General features: G+C 40.7%; 1 protein-coding gene across 2 annotated transcripts; it reads left to right on the forward strand.

The window, feature by feature from the left end:
* Positions 1-664: 664 nt before the first annotated feature.
* Positions 665-18,555, forward strand: LOC114353414 (signal-induced proliferation-associated 1-like protein 1). Of its 2 annotated transcripts, XM_028305415.1 has the most exons (16): positions 665-1,498; positions 3,437-3,561; positions 5,558-5,791; positions 5,928-6,213; positions 6,295-6,895; positions 6,982-7,117; positions 7,232-7,347; positions 7,427-7,559; positions 7,930-8,097; positions 9,917-10,086; positions 10,417-10,588; positions 11,650-11,780; positions 15,786-15,941; positions 16,920-17,018; positions 17,287-17,454; positions 18,075-18,555. In XM_028305415.1, the coding sequence occupies exons 1-16, from the start codon at positions 981-983 to the stop codon at positions 18,183-18,185; spliced, it is 3,324 nt and encodes a 1,107-aa protein (XP_028161216.1). In that variant the 5' UTR covers positions 665-980; the 3' UTR covers positions 18,186-18,555. The 2 variants fall into 2 exon arrangements, with proteins under 2 accessions (XP_028161216.1, XP_028161217.1); XM_028305416.1 differs by lacking the exon at positions 3,437-3,561 and having other exon boundaries at positions 665-1,623.
* The last annotated feature ends 3,444 nt before the right edge of the window (positions 18,556-21,999 follow it).

Raw genomic sequence — 21,999 nt, forward strand, 5'->3', positions numbered from 1 at the left:
TTTGACTGACCGTCTTAAACGATCAAATTTGTCAAAAACTAGTCATTAACTGTCAGAAATGGTCATTTTCAGTCAGTTCGATTTGAAATGAAAATGAAAATAGTAGATTCAAAATTATTTTAGTATATTTTTCAAAATTAAATCTACTAATCACAAAACAATACGCATTTTTATCCTATTCCATTCACAAAGTATTTTGTTTGTCTAAATAAAAGAAAAATTACAATCACAAAACTAGATAGAAATTCTTAGTGGACAGATGTAATTTGAATGGGTACTATAGGTGAGCAGCCCTATCGCATGTTGTCATACCGTGACGTACCGCGGGGCTGTTGACATTTATTTCAAAAATATGGCCGAGTTAGAATACTGTATAGATAGTATTACCGTGGTTGAACGATGGTAGCACCCCCCTGTCATTGAGTTTGGCGGGACAGTTCAGCGTGGGTCATCTATACGTATAATTCTGTGCCATAACCATGACTGCCATGACTAAATAAAATAACCGTAAACGGAAACAGAAAACCGGTTTTAATTCCTATAATAAACAGTTACATCACTACTATTTCACAGATAATAAGAAATAATTGTCTATGATTGAAATGTGTGATTTTTTTAGTCTGTGGCATTTGGCATAATCTGTGCAGTGCAGTTGATGAGTTGATTGACTTTTTACTCGCGAGTTTTTTCTAAGTTTTCACAATAATTCTTTAATATAAATTGTACCAACGAAAATAATCACAAAAGCAGATCTCAATGTACAAATTACAAACGATTGGATTCTAGTTTTACATAAGTTGGTGTGTTTTTGTAAATAAGTCGGAGATTGGTGTCAGTTCATTTCACAATGATCAATGTTGTGTTGTTGTATCTTCGTGGTGATAAATTTATTCTAAGGGATCCTAAATAATGTGTAGCTAGCGAAGTCTTTATACTATTCATGCTGCCTCGTCTTAAAAGTATGCAAAGCAAATAATGCCATGTACGCTCCAGATCACAGAAGGAAGGAAGCCAGAGATGTTATGTACCGTAGCAATTCTAGCCTCGACTTGATTTATAGTGATCAGCCATCGAGTAACGGCCTACGTAGAGAATATGGAAGTCACGGTTCAATCGACGTGATTGGGGGAGGCTGCGAACGGCTACCTGCGATGGTGCACAATTACAACGTAGTTTCTACGTCAGACAAGCCTCCTGGGATAGCGCGCGCGACTGACCGCCTCACCGATGTACTCAGTAGCGACCACGCAGACGGCCCACAGCCTCGTACGAGTGCAAGTCCCAAACCCCGTCTCAAACTCAACAAACTATGGGGTGGTCAAACACCTGCTATATCACGACAAACACTTGACGAAGGAGCCATTTCGGCTCTCACTGAATGTACCAAAAGAAAGCAATTTGCTCATTATGACTGTCAGTCACTTATGGCCAACTTAAGTTATGCAGCGGAGATCAGAGGTGCATTGCTTAGTAGACGTCGCAACACTACCACCGGAGCTTCAGCTGCGTCCTTGCTGGCAACAAAAGGTTTACCACCAGGTGAAGATTCAGTACCTGATACTGGAGATGGAAGATCAAATGAACTGCTTGAAAGCTGTCCATTCTTTAGAAATGAGTTGGGAGGTAAGACATTATAAATTTTATTATTTTACACAAAAAATATCATTGTAATTATTTTGTTCATTCCATTCATTGTGGAATACTTTGGGGGAGGCCTTTATCCAGCAGTTGAAGTCATTTGGCTAAAACAAACGAACAAATGAATTATTTAGGTACTAAGACTTAACTAAAGTAAAATAACCAGGTAAATATAAGATTTTAACTAGGTGCTAAGGTATTGGCGGTACCAAAACTATCCAGAACATCTGTGAATGTGCAATTGTGTTTATTATGAAGAAAATTAATAAACACTTACCTATCTGCTAACTGTCCTCTCAGTGACATAATAATAACGTAGAATAGAATGGGCCAATAACATTTCGAGATAGACAATTTGTTATTATTATGTATACTTGTATTTGTAACTACAGTAGAATCCCGATTATCCGGATCAATTAAAACCAGGGGTAGGGGGTTCCGGATAATTGATTTCAAAGTAAAATCAATCAATAATTAACTTTTTACAATAGAAAGGGTTTTCAATACATCATTTTAGAGTCTAAAAATCTAAATTTTAGACCATTGGTCATCCATTTCTTTTAACAATGAACTAAGAAGACGCCCGTACCATGTTACGGTGGCGGCGCCTTCGGTTTTTATGGGTCCAGACCCGGAATCGGTAATTAGAAACTGTGAAGAATGAGTCCGGATAATCGAGATTCTACTGTACATACAGGCTACCTATTTGATGAATAACAGCAATAGCTGTGATTGTTCTATAAAGCATACATACATTTTAACATTATATTTAACAATAAAAATTAGCTTCATACAGGTATTCAATATCTCTTTAATTAAAATACATTCATCCTACACAACAATACTGATAATTAATTCAATAAAAAAAATCATACACTTTGTGGTATATATTATCTAATGCTGGTTTGTAAATAACTGGCATATAAACAATTCTATTTTCCTTTAACCATGCTAATCTACTATAGAATTGCCATTGTGTCACCTGTGAATAAGGTGACATACAAATTCAGCTCTCACATTATTATTGTTCTTGGAGCATCCATTATTATTTATGACTAATATGCTGAATACTATTGGTATACAGTTTTCTTGTATCAAACATGAGGTTATTTACTGAGAAAGGTATTGTTCATTCTAAAGATAGGTATGAACATATTTTATGAATAACATTGATGTACTATGTGGCCATATTAGGTAGGTATACACATTTCAACAAAAAATTATGATATCTCCTACATATAATTCATGATATTATTTGAAAAACTATGGAAGGTCAGGGAATGTTTAAATATTTTTTTAGACTATAACTTGGAAACTATCAAAAAATTATTGATGTTCAAAACTTTACTGTGACTCCATTGTCTTATTCTTTGACTTTTGTCACATAATTGTACAGCAATGCTTCATTACACCTCAGACCATTAATATTTCCTACTTAAATTGTCTTCACAAAATTTATTTGATTGGACTATGAATGTACATATTTTAAATGAAAACAAAATGAGTAGTAGCACATAAAAACCGGAAAACATATCAATTAATTTAATTTCAATTTAAAAATCAATTGTAATAAGCATTATTATTTATTTGTCAGCAATTCTATTTTAGATTTATTAGGTTTCATTAATTGATAACTCATTAAAATTATTCTGCAATTTCAATATTTTACTATTTTCTTTAAATCTTTATAATAATAGTACCTCACTTAATTCAAACTTGTGTAATTACTATAATCCATGTCCATAGACTGTGCGAAATGTGATCAAGATTTCTTAGGAATGAAGTAATTGCACTTTNCCTCAGCTGCGTCCTTGCTGGCAACAAAAGGTTTACCACCAGGTGAAGATGCTGTACCTGATACTGGAGATGGAAGATCAAATGAACTGCTTGAAAGCTGCCCATTCTTTAGAAATGAGTTGGGAGGTAAGACATTATCATTTTTATTATTTTACACGCTTTTCTGAGCCCTTGGAAGACTTTGAAATTTCAGAATGTCTTGAAAATTATCATTGTAATTATTTAGTTCATTCCGGTCCTTGTGGAAAACCTTGGTGGAGGCCTTTCCCCAGCAGTTGACGTCATTTGGCTGAAACGAACGAACAAATGAATTATTTAGGTACTAAGACTTATCTAAAGTAAAATAACCAGGTAAGTATAAGATTTTAACTACGCTTACCTAAGTTAAAGGTATTGGCGATTCCAAAACTATCCAGAACACCTGTGAACCTGCAAATGTGTTTATTATGAAGAAAATTAATAAACACTTATCTGCTAAATGTCCTCTCAATGACATAATAATAACGTAGATTAGAATGAGCCAATAACATTTTGAGATAGACAACTTTGTTTTTATTATTTTTACTTTATTTGTAACTACATTATGTACAAGCTACCTATTTGATGAATAATAGCAATAGCTGTGATTGTTCTATAAGGCATACATACATTTTAACATTATATGTAACAATAAAAATTAGCTTCGTACAGGTATTCAATATCTCTTTAATTAAAATACATTTATCCTACACAAAAATACTGATAATTAATTCAGTAAAAAATACATTTTGTGGTATGCTGGTTTGTAAATAACTGGCATATAAACAATATAATGTGTCATACACAATACTATTTTCCTTTAACCATGCTAATCTTCTATAGAATTGCCATTGTGTCACCTGTGAATAAGGTGACATACAAATTCAGCTCTCACATTATTATTGTTCTTGGAGCATCCATTATTATTTATGACTAATATGCTGAATACTATTGGTATACAGTTTTCTTGTATCAAACATGATGTTATTTACTGAGAAAGGTATTGTTCATTCTAAAGATAGGTATGAACATATGAATAACATTGATGTACCTATGTGGCCATATTATACACATTTAAATTATGGTATCTCCTACATAATTATTTGAAAAATTAAGAAAGGTCAGGGAATGTTTAAATATTTTTAGACTATAACTTGGAAACTATCAAAAAATTCTTGATGTTCAAACTTTACTGTGACTCCATTGTATTATTATTTGACTTTTGTCACATAATTGTACAGCAATGCTTCATTACACCTCAGACCGTTAATATTTCCTACTTCAATTATTGTCTCCACAAAATTTATTTGATTTGGCTATGAATGTAACATATTTTAAATGAAAACAAAATGAGCAGTAGCACATAAAAACCGGAAAACATATCAATTAATTTCATTTCAATTTAAAAATCAATTGTAATAAGCATTATTATTTATTTGTCAGCAATTCAATTTTATATTTATTAGGTTTCATTAATTAATAACTCATTAAAATTATTCTGCAATTTCAATATTTTACTATTTTCTTTAAATGTTTATAATAATAGTACCTCACTTAATCCAAACTTGTGTAATTACTATAATCCATGTCCATAGACTGTGCAAAATGTGATCAAGATTTCTTAGGAATGAAGTAATTGCACTTTCATTTCTATCATCATTGATAAATCAGCTTATGTGAGTTAATGTGGCTAACATTCCACACAGTTAAGAATGATTCACAACCAAGCACATTATGGATTTAATTAAACGTTAGGAAAACACACTGCTACTAATCTGGTATTGTAGATAATTAAACCAGCTTTTGCTCCCGGTTTCGCGCGTTGGTTTCGTTCAGAAAGACTTTTAAAAATCGGGATAAACTATCCCACATTTTTCCTAGACTCCAACCTGATTCACTGAATTAAGTGTGAAAAGGTAACAGACAGACAAAATTATTTCATTTATAATATTGAGTATGGATGGTTGAAACAGTGATTTAGTAACTTCCTACTGAAAAGTTATAATTATTTCTGTTTGTCTAATCTACATTTAGTACTTTTTCCGCACGATTCGAAAAGAAATTCATCGGCGTAATCTGATGCACAATTTTGTATTTTTCTTAGGTGAAGAAGAGCGTTGTGTGTCGCTGTGCTGGAGAACCGCTCGTGGTGCCATACCCGGCCAGACCGGAGGGTGGCACCGGCCCCGCGCCGCTTACGGGCTCTCAGTACTGGAGTTTCCGCCGGGACACACCCATTGGCGACACGGCTGCCCCTTCGCCAGGGTCCTCACGCCACTGCCTGTTGAGAGCCAAGACTTAGGCGCGTTATATTATAGGAACTATTTCTATAATCAACGTAAGTATTTTTTACAAAGTACCTATGCATTTTGCACGCGCTTATCCTCCTTTCAATAACCAGGAAAAAAAAACTGTCCCATGTTTTTCCCTGGAACCCAAGCTATATCCATACTAAGTCTAATTTATTTTTGTAGCTCACCAAAACTGGTTTGGCATGGACGAAAGTCTAGGACCTATAGCCATTTCCATAAAAAAAGAACGTGTGGAATTACGTAGAGGTGGTGGCGACGCGTCTGTGCCGGCTTCCCAGCTCGCCTGGCAGTACCGGCTCATAATACGAACTTCGGAGTTGCTGACTCTTCGGGGATCTGTGCTTGAAGATGCGCTGCCTACCGTAAAGCCAAGCAACAACAGCGCTACATACTGCACGAAAGAGGTTTTGGACTATGTCGCACCTGAAATGCAGTTGGGTTGTTTGAGGTAAGAAATAAAAAAATACAGTTTGATCCAACTTTTTGCGGTATTGATCGGTTTGTTAAATGACAAAATGTACCTTTTCAGGTTAGGTGTACCTAACAGTGGAGCAGAGGAACAGCTACTTCGGCTGGACGAACAATGCGTAACCCGACACTACAAAGTCGGCGTTATGTATTGCAAAAGCGGCCAAGCTACCGAAGAAGAAATGTATAACAACCAGGAAGCGGGTCCCGCTTTCGTCGAATTCCTGCAAATGTTAGGACAGACCGTTCGATTAAAAGACTTTGAGAAATATAAAGCGGGTCTCGACAATCGCACCGATTCAACAGGCCTCTATTCAGTGTATACGACATACCAGGGTTGTGAGATAATGTTTCACGTTTCGACAATGCTTCCATATACACCACATAATAGACAGCAGTTGTTGAGAAAGCGACATATAGGCAACGACATAGTAACTATTGTCTTCCAAGAACCAGGTGCTGCGCCATTTACGCCGCGGAATATTCGCTCTCAATTCCAACACGTTTTTGTTGTGGTTCGAGCGATAGATCCGTGCACGGAGAACACGCATTACAGTATAGCTGTAAGTCGTGCAAAAGAAGTGCCTTTATTTGGGCCTCCAATCAAAGATGGAGCAGTGTATCCAAAGGGTGAAGCTTTCACTGATTTACTTTTAAGTAAGGTAAGTCATCGTATCTACACAGTTTCAAAAATGCATGATGAACATAAAATAAATTATTATTTTGACGATAATTAATATTTTTTCAGGTAATTAATGGCGAGAATGCAGCAATTCAGTCGCCAAAATTCTGTACAATGGCCACACGTACACGACAGGAATATTTAAAAGATTTGTCGAAAAACTACGTGACGGCTACAACAGTGGAAACAGGCCAAAAATTTTGTAAGTACATAATTATTTATATTATCAATCTTTATTTAAGATAAATTTATATAATACCTAGGTTGTAATATTAATAATAAAAAAATAACAACACATTTTCATATTCCTTCGCAGCTATATTTTCATCACTGTTGATGAAAAGCGGGAACAACTCCAACAACAATACGGTTTTGCCGCGTGTTGAGAATTGCACTACCGATGTCTTAGTTGGCGGTGCACTGTGTTTTCACGTAAGTTTACCAGACTTGTTTTGCTCTAAAACCTTATTTAATTGGATAATTATTATTCTACTTACTATTTATATTTTAGGTACAAGTCCAGGATGAAGGTGCCGGCGGCACGTTATTAGATTGCATGATGGGCGTCTCGGCCGATAGCGTTGTGTTAGTCGAAGACAGCACTCGACAGATCATCTTGGTTTTGCCGACCAATTCTTTACTGGGTAAGTTTGTTTGATTCGATTTTTCCAAAGTCAAAAATGTGTTTATTTGTATAGATTGTTAAAATAGTATCTAAAAATTGTAGTCTTAAAAATAATAAAAGACTTATAGAAAACCGTTTTGAACTTAAGCGCTCTAAAACTCGCGCGGGCGCTCGTACGCGTGTCAGTATCGAAAAATAGTATGAGTAGCGCACTATGGCGCAGACGCCGTAGGTAACCCGTAGGGTTTCCACAAACGCTGCGTGGGGCAGCGAGTTCATTAAAAGGCACCCGCCGCCATACGCCCTCGTCGAACATCTGGAACGGGCGCCAACCAACGCTTCGAGACCTACTTTTGGCAGATGATGCTAAATAACGTTGATGACTTCAGGCTGGGTGGTGAGCGGCGGCTGGACGCGCGTGTACTACCACCGCGGCGAGAGCGTGCGCGTGCGCGGCGGCCACGACGCGCTGCTGCGGCGCCTGGCCAGCGTGGCGCCGCCGCACGCGCGCGCGCTGCACGAGCTCACGCTGGAGCGCGGCGCCGCCTCGCAGCTGGGTACGTAGTGCTAGTGTCGTCATCAGCAGTGTACTGCCGCCGCGGGCACGACGCGCTGCTGCGGCGCCTGGCCAGCGTGGCGCCGCCGCACGCGCGCGCGCTGCACGAGCTCACGCTGGAGCGCGGCGCCGCCTCGCAGCTGGGTACGTAGTGCTAGTGTCGTCATCAGCAGTGTACTGCCGCCGCGGGCACGACGCGCTGCTGCGGCGCCTGGCCAGCGTGGCGCCGCCGCACGCGCGCGCGCTGCACGAGCTCACGCTGGAGCGCGGCGCCGCCTCGCAGCTGGGTACGTAGTGCTAGTGTCGTCATCAGCAGTGTACTGCCGCCGCGGGCACGACGCGCTGCTGCGGCGCCTGGCCAGCGTGGCGCCGCCGCACGCGCGCGCGCTGCACGAGCTCACGCTGGAGCGCGGCGCCGCCTCGCAGCTGGGTACGTAGTGCTAGTGTCGTCATCAGCAGTGTACTGCCGCCGCGGGCACGACGCGCTGCTGCGGCGCCTGGCCAGCGTGGCGCCGCCGCACGCGCGCGCGCTGCACGAGCTCACGCTGGAGCGCGGCGCCGCCTCGCAGCTGGGTACGTAGTGCTAGTGTCGTCATCAGCAGTGTACTGCCGCCGCGGGCACGACGCGCTGCTGCGGCGCCTGGCCAGCGTGGCGCCGCCGCACGCGCGCGCGCTGCACGAGCTCACGCTGGAGCGCGGCGCCGCCTCGCAGCTGGGTACGTAGTGCTAGTGTCGTCATCAGCAGTGTACTGCCGCCGCGGGCACGACGCGCTGCTGCGGCGCCTGGCCAGCGTGGCGTGATCTTACCCATGGGTGATCAAAAGACACCAAAATGTCTCCTGGAATCCACTTTGATCACCTGGGTGATCAAATCCTGGTGATCAAAGTGGAATAGACCGTCACTAATGACGCGTCATCATCAAAAACAACAGCCCTTAAAAGTCATTTGCAAGACATAGGCCACCCTCATAGGATGTGCTAATATTTTGCAACCACTTTTTAGATTTCCTGGCTATAGGTGGCTTAACTCAGTCAGTGCTTGAGGTATGGGAGCGGCACGGGCGGGAGGATGTTTCTGTGACGTCGTACGTCAACGAATGTGCTTCTGACTTGTATACTCTGTCACGTCATATGTTACTATTATAATGTCACCCCTACTGTGTAGTAGTCATGTAGTAGTGTGCTATGTGCAGTAGTCGTCATCGTCATAATCATCACCAGCTTTAGCGTGGCCTTAGCATTCTAGGGAGAAGTTCCTTATCGAAGTTGCAGGACACAAGATACACTCTCAGAATGTTTTGCAACCATTTCTGTAGGTTTAAGAACCTACCTCTAAGACACCTACGATGACTCGTATAAATAAGATCCCAAAAAATTCTGACAAGTCAAAAAGAATTTACTTAACAAATATACCGAGGTAGAAATTAAAATGAAAACAAATCTGTTTGATGTTGCTGATGTCGCGTAACGGAAGGCCATTCATTTTCTAAATAGTCCACTTATGTGTAGAAATATCTGTTGACTTTATTAATGAAACAGTTGAATAACCGTGATTTAACAACAAATGGAGATAAGAATAGAATTTGGAAAATCAATTTCTTATAGGCCATTTTCAGAGCACACATGGCGCACATAAACAACATTCTTTCTACAAAAAATGTTGAATGTGGTCGATGTTTTTGTTGATTGTGTAGGACATTTTTTGTAATGACATGATGATTGTAGGGCAAAACACGCGCTGGAAACCCGGCGTTATACTTGAAACTAAATAATTTGATACCTTTTTGATTACGTTTCAACAAAACATACAATCGTTCCAGGATTCCACGTCCAACCGGACGGCTTGGTGACGGCGGTAGAGGGCGGCGGGTGCGCGGCGCGCGCCGGCATCAGGCGCGGCGCGCGACTGCTGGAAGTGTGCCGCGCGGCCGTGGTGGCTCTACACCACGACCAGCTGGTCGACTTGCTTAAGACCTCGGATCCAGTTACGGTAAGTTTGATTTTTTTTAGAATACTAGTAATTTGTAAGTCCCGTTAGGCCCTCGTACTAAGCTAAATATGCTTGTGTTACGAGTGGGCTCACCTCAATAGTCGTGAGGCGGCAGGATTCGAACCCAAGTCGGATGTCGGCCAGTCCGACCCCTTTACCGTTCGGCTATAGTGGTTTCAAAAAGTTGTGGGCAGAATTCAAATGCAGCTCGGTTTAAGCGGTGTGTTAGGAGATAACTGTATATGCAGCGAGCACATGGTCTTGCATCGTTATGAATTCGCAATATTTGTTTGGTGTATGAATTAAACTGATTAATTTCTGTCCACCCAGGTGGCAGTAACGTTCGCGTCGAGCAACCGCTGCGGCTGCGAATGCACCAGTCCAGTGGCGGGTGCGAACGACAGCGTGGTCGCGCGCGCCGACGCGCAGCAGCCGGCCCGCGCCCGCCGCGCGCCGCCCGCGCACTCGCCGCCGCGCTCCGACAGCTCCGGCTACGGAACTGGTGAGTGAGAGCAACTATAGCCTGGTCTGCGAGCACGTAGAATTTTGTCCAATGACCCCAAGCTACCCATCCTTATCGCTCGCGCGTAATTATGTTGCTGTCGCGACTGTGCGACGGACGCCCGCAGTGAGTGGTGCCCGGGTTTTAGTCGCGCGAAAGTAGTTTGCGTCGCGCAATCGCTGCGATTGCGAATGCGTGAGTCTAGTGGCGACTTACTCAAGACATGAAGGTTTGCGAACGAATGCCTCAGTTGCGAAGACACTCATAGGAGAACGAGAAGCGGTCACATGACTATTTATGTTTGAATAAAGGTTAGGTACAGCGTCGTTGCCATATCCACTACTCTATTTTCATTTGTTTTCAGAGATTCCCAAAGTATGCGTTAGTTTGGCCTAGCTAATGAGTCGGTTGGGAACTCTTGGCCCATAATTTTACTTACGCATTTACGCATACAGAATTCGCCACTAAATAAATATTTATTTATTTAAGGAGAGTACACAGCACAATATCAATTTATATTACAATGTGTTTTAGTGAGATTTTGTAGGCCAATTATGACTACCCAACATTTAAAATTTGTACATAATTTATGTAAAATATTTTTTATCGTTACTTGATGATTTTTGCAAAATGTTTGATCCCAAGCCGTACACACGGCCACACTGTTAACTATCCATTACCGTTTTTGCTCTCGCTCTAATCAAATGGTGATTCTTTGCGATAGTACGAGACGACATGACAGGCAATGGATAGTTAACACTGTTGCCGATGGTACAGTCTCTGTCAACATTTCATCTTAACTGACAGTTAAATGTTTGCAACAATATTTCTGTTAGATGTAGGGTAGGTATACTCAACATTGATGAAACAAACGCTGGCCGTAACAGCGTATTACACTTGAAAATTTCGACGGGTTCATCCAGTGTCTAAGTAGCTCAGTTGGAAGAGCAGTCGCCCGGCAAGCGGAAGGTCGTGGGTTCAATTCCCGCCTTAGGCAGTTCGATTTTTTCAAGTTATTTATAATTTTCAAATTAGTCTCTGTCAAGTTGTATGTGTGGCAGGCGGGTCGGGGCGCAGCGCGCGGCGCTCGCCGCAGTCGTCGCCGGTGTCGGAGGCGGTGCTGCGGCGGCGCTCGCAGGACGACTCGCCGCGCCACCTGCGCGCGCGCCGCGACAACACCACCTCGCTCACGGTAATCAACCATCGTTCGTTCGTTTCAGTGCCGTGTGTGGGGACGGCCGTAAAGAATACCATTCCCCACCGCCAACAGGAGGCATGTCGTAAGAGGCGACTAAATCCTGTAGCACGAGATGGGCAGCAGCGTCTAGGTGCGAAACCTTATAAAAAAACTGCGCTCGCCAACCCGCCTGCCAAGCGTGGCGAGTACTGGCAACTCCCCCCCCTGATGAACGGCAGAGCTAAAACCAGGCCCCCAGTCTCCGGCAGCCCCGTTGTTCCTGACTACGGTAGCGGTTGGGGTGACGACGGGGCGGGGGGTGCTAAGAATCCCCGGAGGAGGAATAGCTACCACCACAAACGACAACTGGCCCTCGTAACACACAACATCCGCACCCTGAGGTCCGACGAAAAGATTATAGAGCTGGAAGATGAATTAAGTAGGTTGCGATGGAGTATTATAGGGCTATCGGAAGTCCGACGAGAGGGCGAGGACACGATAACCCTGAAATCCGGCAACCTGCTTTACTACCGGGAGGGCGAACAACTGTCCCAAGGTGGTGTCGGGTTTCTCGTCCACAAGTCCCTCATTAACAACATCATTACCATCGGAAGTGTGTCGAGCAGGGTTGCATACCTGATACTCAGAGTATCCAAAAGGTACTCGTTGAAGGTAATCCAGGTATACGCACCGACCTCTACACACCCAGATGAAGAAGTGGAAGCTATGTATGAGGACATAAGTAGGGCCATACATGCAACTAAAACCCACTTCAATGTCGTTATGGGGGACTTCAACGCTAAACTGGGCATGCGAGGTGATGATGAGCTGAGAGTGGGGCAATATGGATATGGGCGACGGAACCCCAGGGGACAGAGGCTGGCCGAGTTCCTGGAAAAGGAGAATCTCTATGCGATGAACTCCTTCTTTCAGAAGCCGCCTCACAGGAAGTGGACCTGGATGAGTCCCGATGGTTCCACGAGAAATGAGATCGACTTCATTATGACCACAAAGCGACGAATGTTTAGCGATGTCTCCGTGATCAACAGGGTGAAAACCGGTAGTGATCACCGGATAGNCGTGCCCCCCACTTTGGGAACCTATGGCCTACCCCAAGGCTTTCCATAATGAACGGTCCTGCGCTGCCCGCATCCAGGTTCTTCCCGCGACCTTTACCGATCGTCGGTCCACGTAGTAGGAAGCCTGCCCGCGCTACGTCTTTCAGCCCATGGAACCATTATTCTTATCAACTCCTTTTAACATCTCCGCTGCATGAGCACGACCCTCACATATACCAGTGTGTTTACATAGTGGATTTTGGGCTGTTCTCCCTACGCTGGCATTTTTGCCCATTAGTTCCCTTTTAAGAATATTTCTTTGCCATTTCTTTAAAGCGGTGTAGGCGTAGGACGTCCACCCACTTTGTGGATCGATGACCTCGTAAAACCGGTCAATATGGAAATCATTGTGGGAGGCGGATGTTCAGCAGTGAACGCCCTAAGGCCGAAATGAATGATGATGATGATATTCTTTCAAGGTTTTAACAGTTGTCGAAAGATTGAAACATACAGAAGAATATAATTACTCAAAAATTTAATTTTAAACTGGTTCCAATCCCAAAGCTAAACCGATCAAAATAAAATCTTGTGTAAATGATAACACTGAAATTTGGAATTTGAACCCTTACCCAGGAGGAGCTGATGCGTTTGATGGACGCCGAGTTGGGAAGTGGGCGTGCACCCGAGGGGGGCGTGGGAGGGGGCGGGGGCGGTCCCGCGACGGGCGCGCCGCCGCCGCTGCCGCTGCCCGACGCGTCTGCGCTGGACTGGGCCACTTTAGTGCACACCGCCACTCGCGCTATGCTTCAGGTAAAATGATTTTTTTTTTCAGGTTTGGCTACGTGTGGTTTGTACACATAGCCAGTGTCAAGTATTTATNTTATTTTCTTTATTAGAAAATAATTTATATTACAAAATTTATCACCACCTGTTTACCGTTAACCACTTCACTGTGACGTCACATATCTTGAGAACTATCTAATGAAATTTAATCTTTTTTATATCATCCCCGCCCGCACCCCGCACGGTCCCCGTTCTCGTCCCGCCCCTGTGCCCCCGCGTTCCGCAGGCGAGGTCTCATTTAACCGGTCATACTATAGGGTTACAGCTAAGCCTCGTTACTCCTTTGTGCGGATTTTCTCGCATTCCCTTGCGTTACTTTGTTTCTTTATAATACGTCACACTTACTCGAGATTACTCTAAGCTCGCCGGAGACGTATAGGGTCTTAATATGGGAATCCCATCAAAAACAATGCTTGTCAAAAAAACCAAGTCTCGCAACTCAGTTGTTCTACGGTAAAAAGTTGTGAGATCCATGTAGTTAATACCAAGTCCAGGCCAGGAAATCTTTAACGTTTTACATAAATTATTGACTTGGCCATCGCACTAAATAATTTAATTTACACGTGTTTTCATGCGATGGCCAAGTCAATATATTTATGTAAAACGTTAAAGATTTCCTAGGGTTTGCTCCCGGGAAATCCCGGTACTCATTTTTCCCGGGAATTCCCGATAATCTAATCCTTTATCTAGTTCCGGTACTGACGATGCAATTCCCGGGACTTTCGGTACTTTCGGGACTTCAATAATTTATTTTTAATATCTAACAATTTTTTGACTAGATGCCATCATCTTTTTACGTACACACTATCAACAAATGAAAAAATATTAATACTTAATGTTCCTAATTCATTACTATCTTTTTAAGACTGATTGTTTTATCTGATTGTACTTAGATACTACTTATTATTTCTTTCAACAGCGTGTTTTTTTATAAACCTAATTTAGTTAATTTATGTTTTGTCCCTAAGAGTAGGCGCACACCGTTGATTTTTCGTCGGCCGATAGTTTAGTCGGGCAGTTGATCAGTATGGGCATGTATGGGAGTGCGCACACTTCATATTGGCCGATTCTTCATACAAATTAAAATCGGGCACAACTATCGGCCAACTAAAAATCAACGGTGTGCGCCTACTCTAACTCTTGTCGCTGCCAGTATTTGACATTGAAAGAAAGTGAGAAAACATATTTCAACTAAAATAGGTTGATTAAACGATTGTTGCTTTTTATGAATATGTCGGTTATGATTTTTAATAGGCATTTATAACTAGTTTTGTCGTGTTGTGTAACTGTTTGGACTGATTTATTATTAAGGTAACAAACCAATTGAACTGAACAGAAAAGTTTAATATTTTTGTTAACTTATTTACATTTTTATTAAAATTACGTACAAATTAGGTAATTTGTTTTAATAAATAATAACCATTTACGTGGGTACCGAAATTCCCGAATTTCCCGGTTTTCCCGGTACTGGCTTAGACCTGGTACCGGGAATTCAGTAACACTCCTTAGTACCGGGACTTGCAACCCCTACCTGGGGGGCGTGCCCCTCACTTTGGCTTTCCATAATGAACGGTCCTGCGCTGCCCGCATCCAGGTTCTTCCCGCGACCTTTACCGATCGTCGGTCCACGTAGTAGGAGGCCTGCCCGCGCTACGTCTTTCAGCCCATGGAACCATTATTCTTATCGACTCCTTTTAACATCTCCGCTGCAGGAACACGACCCTCACATCTACCAGAGGATTTCCAAATAGAGGATTTTGGGCTACTCTTCCCACATTAGTTCCCTTTTAAGAATATTTCTTTGCCATTTCTTTAAAGCGGTGTAGGACGTCCACCCTCTATGTGGATCGATGACCGCTAGATGCAGGCCGTCATCAACCGGTCAATATGGAAATCGTGGGAGGCGGATGTACAGCACTGAACGCCCTACGGCTGAAATGAATGATGATGATGATATTCTTTCAAGGTTTTAACAGTTGTCGAAAGATTGAAACATACAGAAGAATATATTACTCAAAAATGTAATTTTAAACAGGTTCCAATCCCAAACCTAAACCGATCAAAATGAAATCTTGTGTAAATGATAACACTGAAATTTTGAATTTGAACCGTTACCCAGGAGGAGCTGATGCGTTTGATGGACGCCGAGTTGGGAAGTGGGCGTGCACCCGATGGCGGGGGTGCGACGGGCGCGCCGCCGCCGCTGCCGCTGCCCGACGCGTCTGCGCTGGACTGGGCCACTTTAGTGCACACCGCCACTCGCGCTATGCTTCAGGTAAAATGATTTTTTTTTTTTTCAGGTTTGGCTTCGTGTGGTTTGTACACATAGCCAGTGTCAAGTATTTATCTTATCTTCTATATATATATATATAAAAGAAAGTCGTGTTAGTTACTCCACTTATAACTCAAGAACGGATGAACCGATTTAGCTGAAAATTGTCAGGGAGGTAGTTTAGAGTCAGGAGAAGGACATAGGATACTTTTTATCCCGTTCGAAATAAAAAAAAAGTCTGCTTATTTATTGCCATTAAGGCGGAACAAAGTTCAAGGGTCAGCTAGTCTATCTATAAAAGCGAAAGGTCACTGATTGACTGATGCTCGTTTTCACCATCAATCCCTAATTTTTAAGTACCCCTATGTAAACAAACTCCTGTTATTTGTTACCATAGGGGTCACTTAAAAATTAGGGATTGATGGTGAAAACGAGCATGACTCACTCATCACGAAATCTCAGAAACTACAAGTGCTAGAAGTCTCAAATTTTGCATGGGGGTTCCTTTTAGAACGTATGTGCTCACTAAGATGGTATTTTGCTAAATTCAACCCCCAAGGGGGTTAAACGTGATCCACGGGTACGAAGTCGCAGGCGGCCGCTAGTTCAAGTATAAAATAGAATTCAATTCATGAAATAATGATAGATGAGATTCCATAATGTTTCAGTAAAGATGTAGCACTTTACTGAAACCTGACACGGACTTATTGAGAAAACTTGAAAAGTGATGTTGCACAGTTTTGTTTCATTTGCCTACCTATACTTATGCACGTTCACGAACTTTAATAATCCACCATTATTTACACATGAATAGTCAACTAAACACAAATTTTACAAAATAAAACAAAATTGCTATATATGGCACTTTACTTTCTCGCCAAGAACAGGTAAAATGATAAATAGAACATTGACGCCAGTAAATGTGTCATTTAAGATAACATCGTATTCGACATACTCGTAACATAGGTCGATCGTTTTCAGATCTGTGAGGAACATCAATATCCATCCATGGACAACACTGAATCCTCCTTGGAAGCAATGACAAATGATCCTGTCCATGATTCTTGGTCTGAATTAACGGTAAGCTTGAATTTGCATTTACTTATAAAATACAATATTTTAGCACATCAATGTGAAGTTTAAATATATATTTTTTTATTTCTAAATATTTTACAAAAAAGTCTTTAATAATGAGAGTATTGTGTGTACCACCTTCCAAGGGAACAGAAAAACAGTGACATCACTAGCCTTTATTACACTTTCATAGAGAAGCAACCGAGAATGACAAACCATAAACGCATGTCTACTGATTGCTGAGTCACGTTTTAATAATGCTTTTTTTCGGCAGGAGGTACCTGAACCAGAGCCGCGGCAGCAGCGCAGCGAGTCGGCGGGCTCGGTGTCGGCGGCGGTGTCGGCGGCGCCGGCGTGCGGCTGCGGGCTGGCGGCGCGCGTGGCGGCGCTGGAGGCCGACGTGGCCGCGCGCCAGAGGCAACACCACCATTTGGAGGATGAGGTGAGGAGAATAGTAAATAATACAATCTTAATTTGGCACCAGACAAGCGATGGCATTTACAAATATAAAAATGGTACATTAAAGAAAGAAGAAGGCCAGCATAATCCCGAGCCAAAAAGGCGCCCGATCAGCGATACTCGGGACATAAACTACATGTCCCGACTCCCGACGCTGATTTTCAGCGAGTACCCTTCCCTAAGCCTCGGCTGTTACGCCCCAAACCGCGTCCAAACAATAGGGAGAATACGTGTGCGAAAAATAGGGCTATCGATATCTCTTGACTCCTCCGATTACAACTGATGTGTACGATCACGATACTCCGATGACGCTCATAAAACGCGACTATTATGCCCGTTTTCGTTTAAATTAGGTATTGATGGTGAAAACGAGCATTAAAGGCTAAGGGCACTTTCAAATTAAACGTTTTGACCCGGGCGTAGGTCGTGCGTTTACAAGACCACACTTTAACTATTTGTACCTCATGGTAATTTCTGTTCCAATACTTAGTTTGAAACTGTATATTACAGTGTAAAAGTTCAACGCTGTTATAGTTAATAAATGAAGAAATAATATAGATAACTATTGATACATGATAGCTAATCATCATGTTTTTTCTTCAGGTGCGTCGTCTGCGCCGTCACAACGCGCGCCTGCGCGAGGAGTCCGCTCGCGCCGTATGGCAACTGCGCCACTTCACGCAGTGGCTCAAGCGCACCGTTGACCGCCAGTGAGCAACCGTCGCCGACCGCCAGTGAGCTACCGTCGACCGCCAGTGAGTCGCCCACCACACCACCATACACCGCCTACCGACGAAAAAAGAAAGTCCTTATATCAAATCCTTAAAGCCCCGCCACAATCTGGATTTCGGCCAGTGGATTTTTGGAGAACTTAAACCTGTGAACTAATTTAAAAGGATAAATCTGAATTCCTTGCTATAAAGCCTAGCCATGATTTTTGAGAATTTTTGGGGAACTTAAAAACAGAGCTAGAAATTTAAACTTTCTTTAAAAATTCACTTACCGAAAGAGATGTTGACAGCACTAAATAAAATTGAACTTTTCTTGATTTGTGTAGTGCGGGTGTTGCCCCGTCGAATATAATTACAGTAGAACGCCGATTATCCGAATTAATTGGGACCGGGGTCGATTCGGATAATCGAAAATTCGGATAATCGGACATAGACTGGTAACAAAGAAAAAACGTGTTAAAAACCAACCGTCACACATCTATAAACTATATTATTACTGTGTTTACAGTTCTACAATAACGCTCAGTTGAAATATATCGAGACTCCTGCGAGTTTCAACTAGTTACAACAAAAGAAAACAAAAATTACTTGGTCTTAATTTTTTATATTACGTTTAGGACCAATTCGGATAATTGGCGATTCGGTTAATCGGCGTTCGGATAATCGGCGTTCTACTGTACAGTTAATTTTCAGTCTTTTCATTTTTTAACAGAGACTTTCTATAAAAATGTCGACATCTCTAGCGTTCAAAAAAATACAAAATCTAAATATTAAAAAAAATATGTTTAAAATGTAAACCATGGGATAAAAATATAAATTTCCATCCACAAAATTAAGTTATAAGTAAGATTATTTTACAAGGTTAAAATAGTGAATAATTGTATTTATTGGACTCATTACATAACATTATGTAGGTATTAAGCAGTGTTTAAAATCGACGAACAAAGCGTAGCGTTTAGCTAACTGCAGTAGCGTAATAATATGAATTATTATGCGCAGTATCTTATGAATTTTGTGCCTTTTCTGCGCTTTGGGCGACGCCTTTATTTGGCATGTTTTGTACCTAAAGTGTTGGGTACAACATAAAATATTTGTAGTATTTATTACATTTGTTTGTTACTCGCTGTTTTATAATCTAAAATAATATGATGAAATTATATTAATCGTTGCCTTTTCGAGTAAGCATTAGTATACTACAATTTACTTGACTACCCAAATAGATCACTAAAATAAATTAAATAATAATGAGTGAGTCAAAATATACAGGGTGTTAGGTAAATGGGTATATGAGCCGACATTAGCCCATGTTAACATGGTCATATAAATGGTATGGTGAAGTCAGAAATTTGATATCATCATTTTATTTTTTTAAATTTTCATACAAAATAAATTTTACAAAATCCGATTTGTATGAAAATTAAAAAAATTGAAATGAAGATCAATTTTCTGACTTCACCATACCATTTATATGACCATGTTAACATGGGCTAGTGTCGGCTCATATACCCATTTACCTAACACCCTGTATAAAAAGCTTGTTATTATGGTCCATTCGACGTATGAATAACAAGCAGGTCTAAGCATATATTGCACGATGATCACAATGGTTTTACTCTTATAAAATGTAAAATTGACACAAACAAAGCTACAGAAGATATACATTCAAGATCAGAATTCTTATAACATTACGCATTATTATATTTTCTACAAAATCACAGCAAAATTAAAAAAAACTGGTACCTATTACAAAAGTGAAAAATATAAAAAAAATGTTCGGCCAGAAACTAAGTATAATATACCTACCAAGTACAAGTTCAGTACTGTTTTAATTTATTGCCGAAATGCTATATTTAGACGAAAAATAATACAATTCCGTATATTGTAGAATTTGTAATAATGCAAGACAAAACATTTTTAATGTACGATAGTTTTTTGTTTTGGTTTGTGATCTCGAACTAAAAATGGATTAATATTGCCGTACTGGACGTATTCAAAAGTTATTTCGAATTTATGCGAATGACAATTGAGAAAACACTGAGATGTCAATTTATACGTAATGTACCTAACTGAAGATCTACTTCATTTTAAGTATTTTCAAATCACTTAGTGGTAGAAATTATATTGTTATTTTTATATTGTATGATCCGCATCAAAGAAACTAGCGCAAATGAAAACCTATTATAACCTGGTAAACAAATTTTCATAATTTTCCATTGATTTACATCTTTTTACCCTACTGCGCCAGACACCTTTTGGCGGTTATTTATTAAATTCAAATCAGGTCATAATCTCTCAATTTTATTGTTTAAAAAATTTCTACACACTTCGCGTTAGTGTTTAGCTAAACTTAGGAATAAAGACGTATTGTATTTTTTAAATCCGCTAACATAATATTCCAGGGGAATTAAAAAGACGTACAAGTTCATGTTACGAGTATACCCGTGCCCTTGGTCTTGTCTCATATCTCTAGCATTTGATTTGGCTATAAAATGAAAACGGTGCTTCCACACAGAGTAGACATCACAAAACAAAGATTTTTTACCCGCGTAGTTAGTGACCATTATTGTGTTACCTATTTGTGTGGAAAAACCATATTTTAAATTATGTTTTTGTTTAACTGAGTTTCCGAATTAAAGCACGGTGCGAAAGTATTGTTGCTATACAGGATGGCCAGGCAGTTGACGTACAAAGCTAAAATTTAAATTCCTTACATCAAGGTGTACAACTACAAGTGCTCGCCAGAGTGAGATAAAGATTAAGAGTAGGCGCACACCGTTGATTTTTCGTCGGCCGATAGTTTAGTCGGGCAGTTGATCAGTATGGGAGTGCGCACACTACGCCGATTCGATTTGGCCGATTCTTCATACAAATTAAAATCAGGCACAACTATCGGCCAACTAAAAATCAACGGTGTGCGCCTACTCTAAAAAACAACCATAGTTAATAGTTAAGGATAAATCACAAAATTAACTCTATCTCCTAAACTAAGCAAAATCGTAGAACATACCTACATGGGCGTGATTTAAATACACCTTGATGTAAGGAATCTTAACTTTAGCTTTGAACGTCAACTCCTGGCGACCCTGTATAGGATTAGGAACTAAGAACGGGTTTAGTCTAATAGCACTGTATCGTTGATATGATCAGCTGAGGAAGCATCTTCAATAGCTAATTAAAATGAAAGTAATCATTGTAAGGTGAACACCAATTAGATTAGGTAACTTATCACGATCAAATGTGTAGTCAGTTGTGTAAACTATATAATATTGTTCACGTTTATTTATTTATAAATATGTATATATTTACTTTCTGGCAACACGTTTGACGTCGATTAATTCAATCATGAGATAATGATTGTTAATTTAATAATAATATAATATCCTACACTGGTAACTAGCTTGTAAAAATAGAAATAATCAGAATTGAAACCTGCCAAATATTAATACAGTAAGAGTTAAAAAAAATTAGCACAAAGATGATTTTTAAACCAAATCCCATTTATTTAAAATTTTTTGTAGTCTGCTGTGTCGTTAATAAATTATACACACCTCCCTTCCCCATTACTGAGAATTAATTTACTCATAGTTAGAGAAAAAATCAGATAAATACATACAGATAATTTAAATACATACATACATAGGTTAAAACTGTATTTTACTGTAAGACTTTTTTATAGTTTTACTTTACTTCTTTGTATCCTTAATTGAGTTTGTGTGTTTACTAAATACCTACCTATAAAATGTCGGTTCAGGGTCAGGATGAAAAAAAAGCAAGTAAAGGTATTGTTTTTTTGGGCC

This window comes from Ostrinia furnacalis, unplaced genomic scaffold (assembly GCF_004193835.3).
Source record: "Ostrinia furnacalis isolate ACB-3 unplaced genomic scaffold, ASM419383v2 OfSCF1657, whole genome shotgun sequence".
Taxonomy (NCBI): Eukaryota; Metazoa; Arthropoda; class Insecta; order Lepidoptera; family Crambidae; genus Ostrinia; species Ostrinia furnacalis.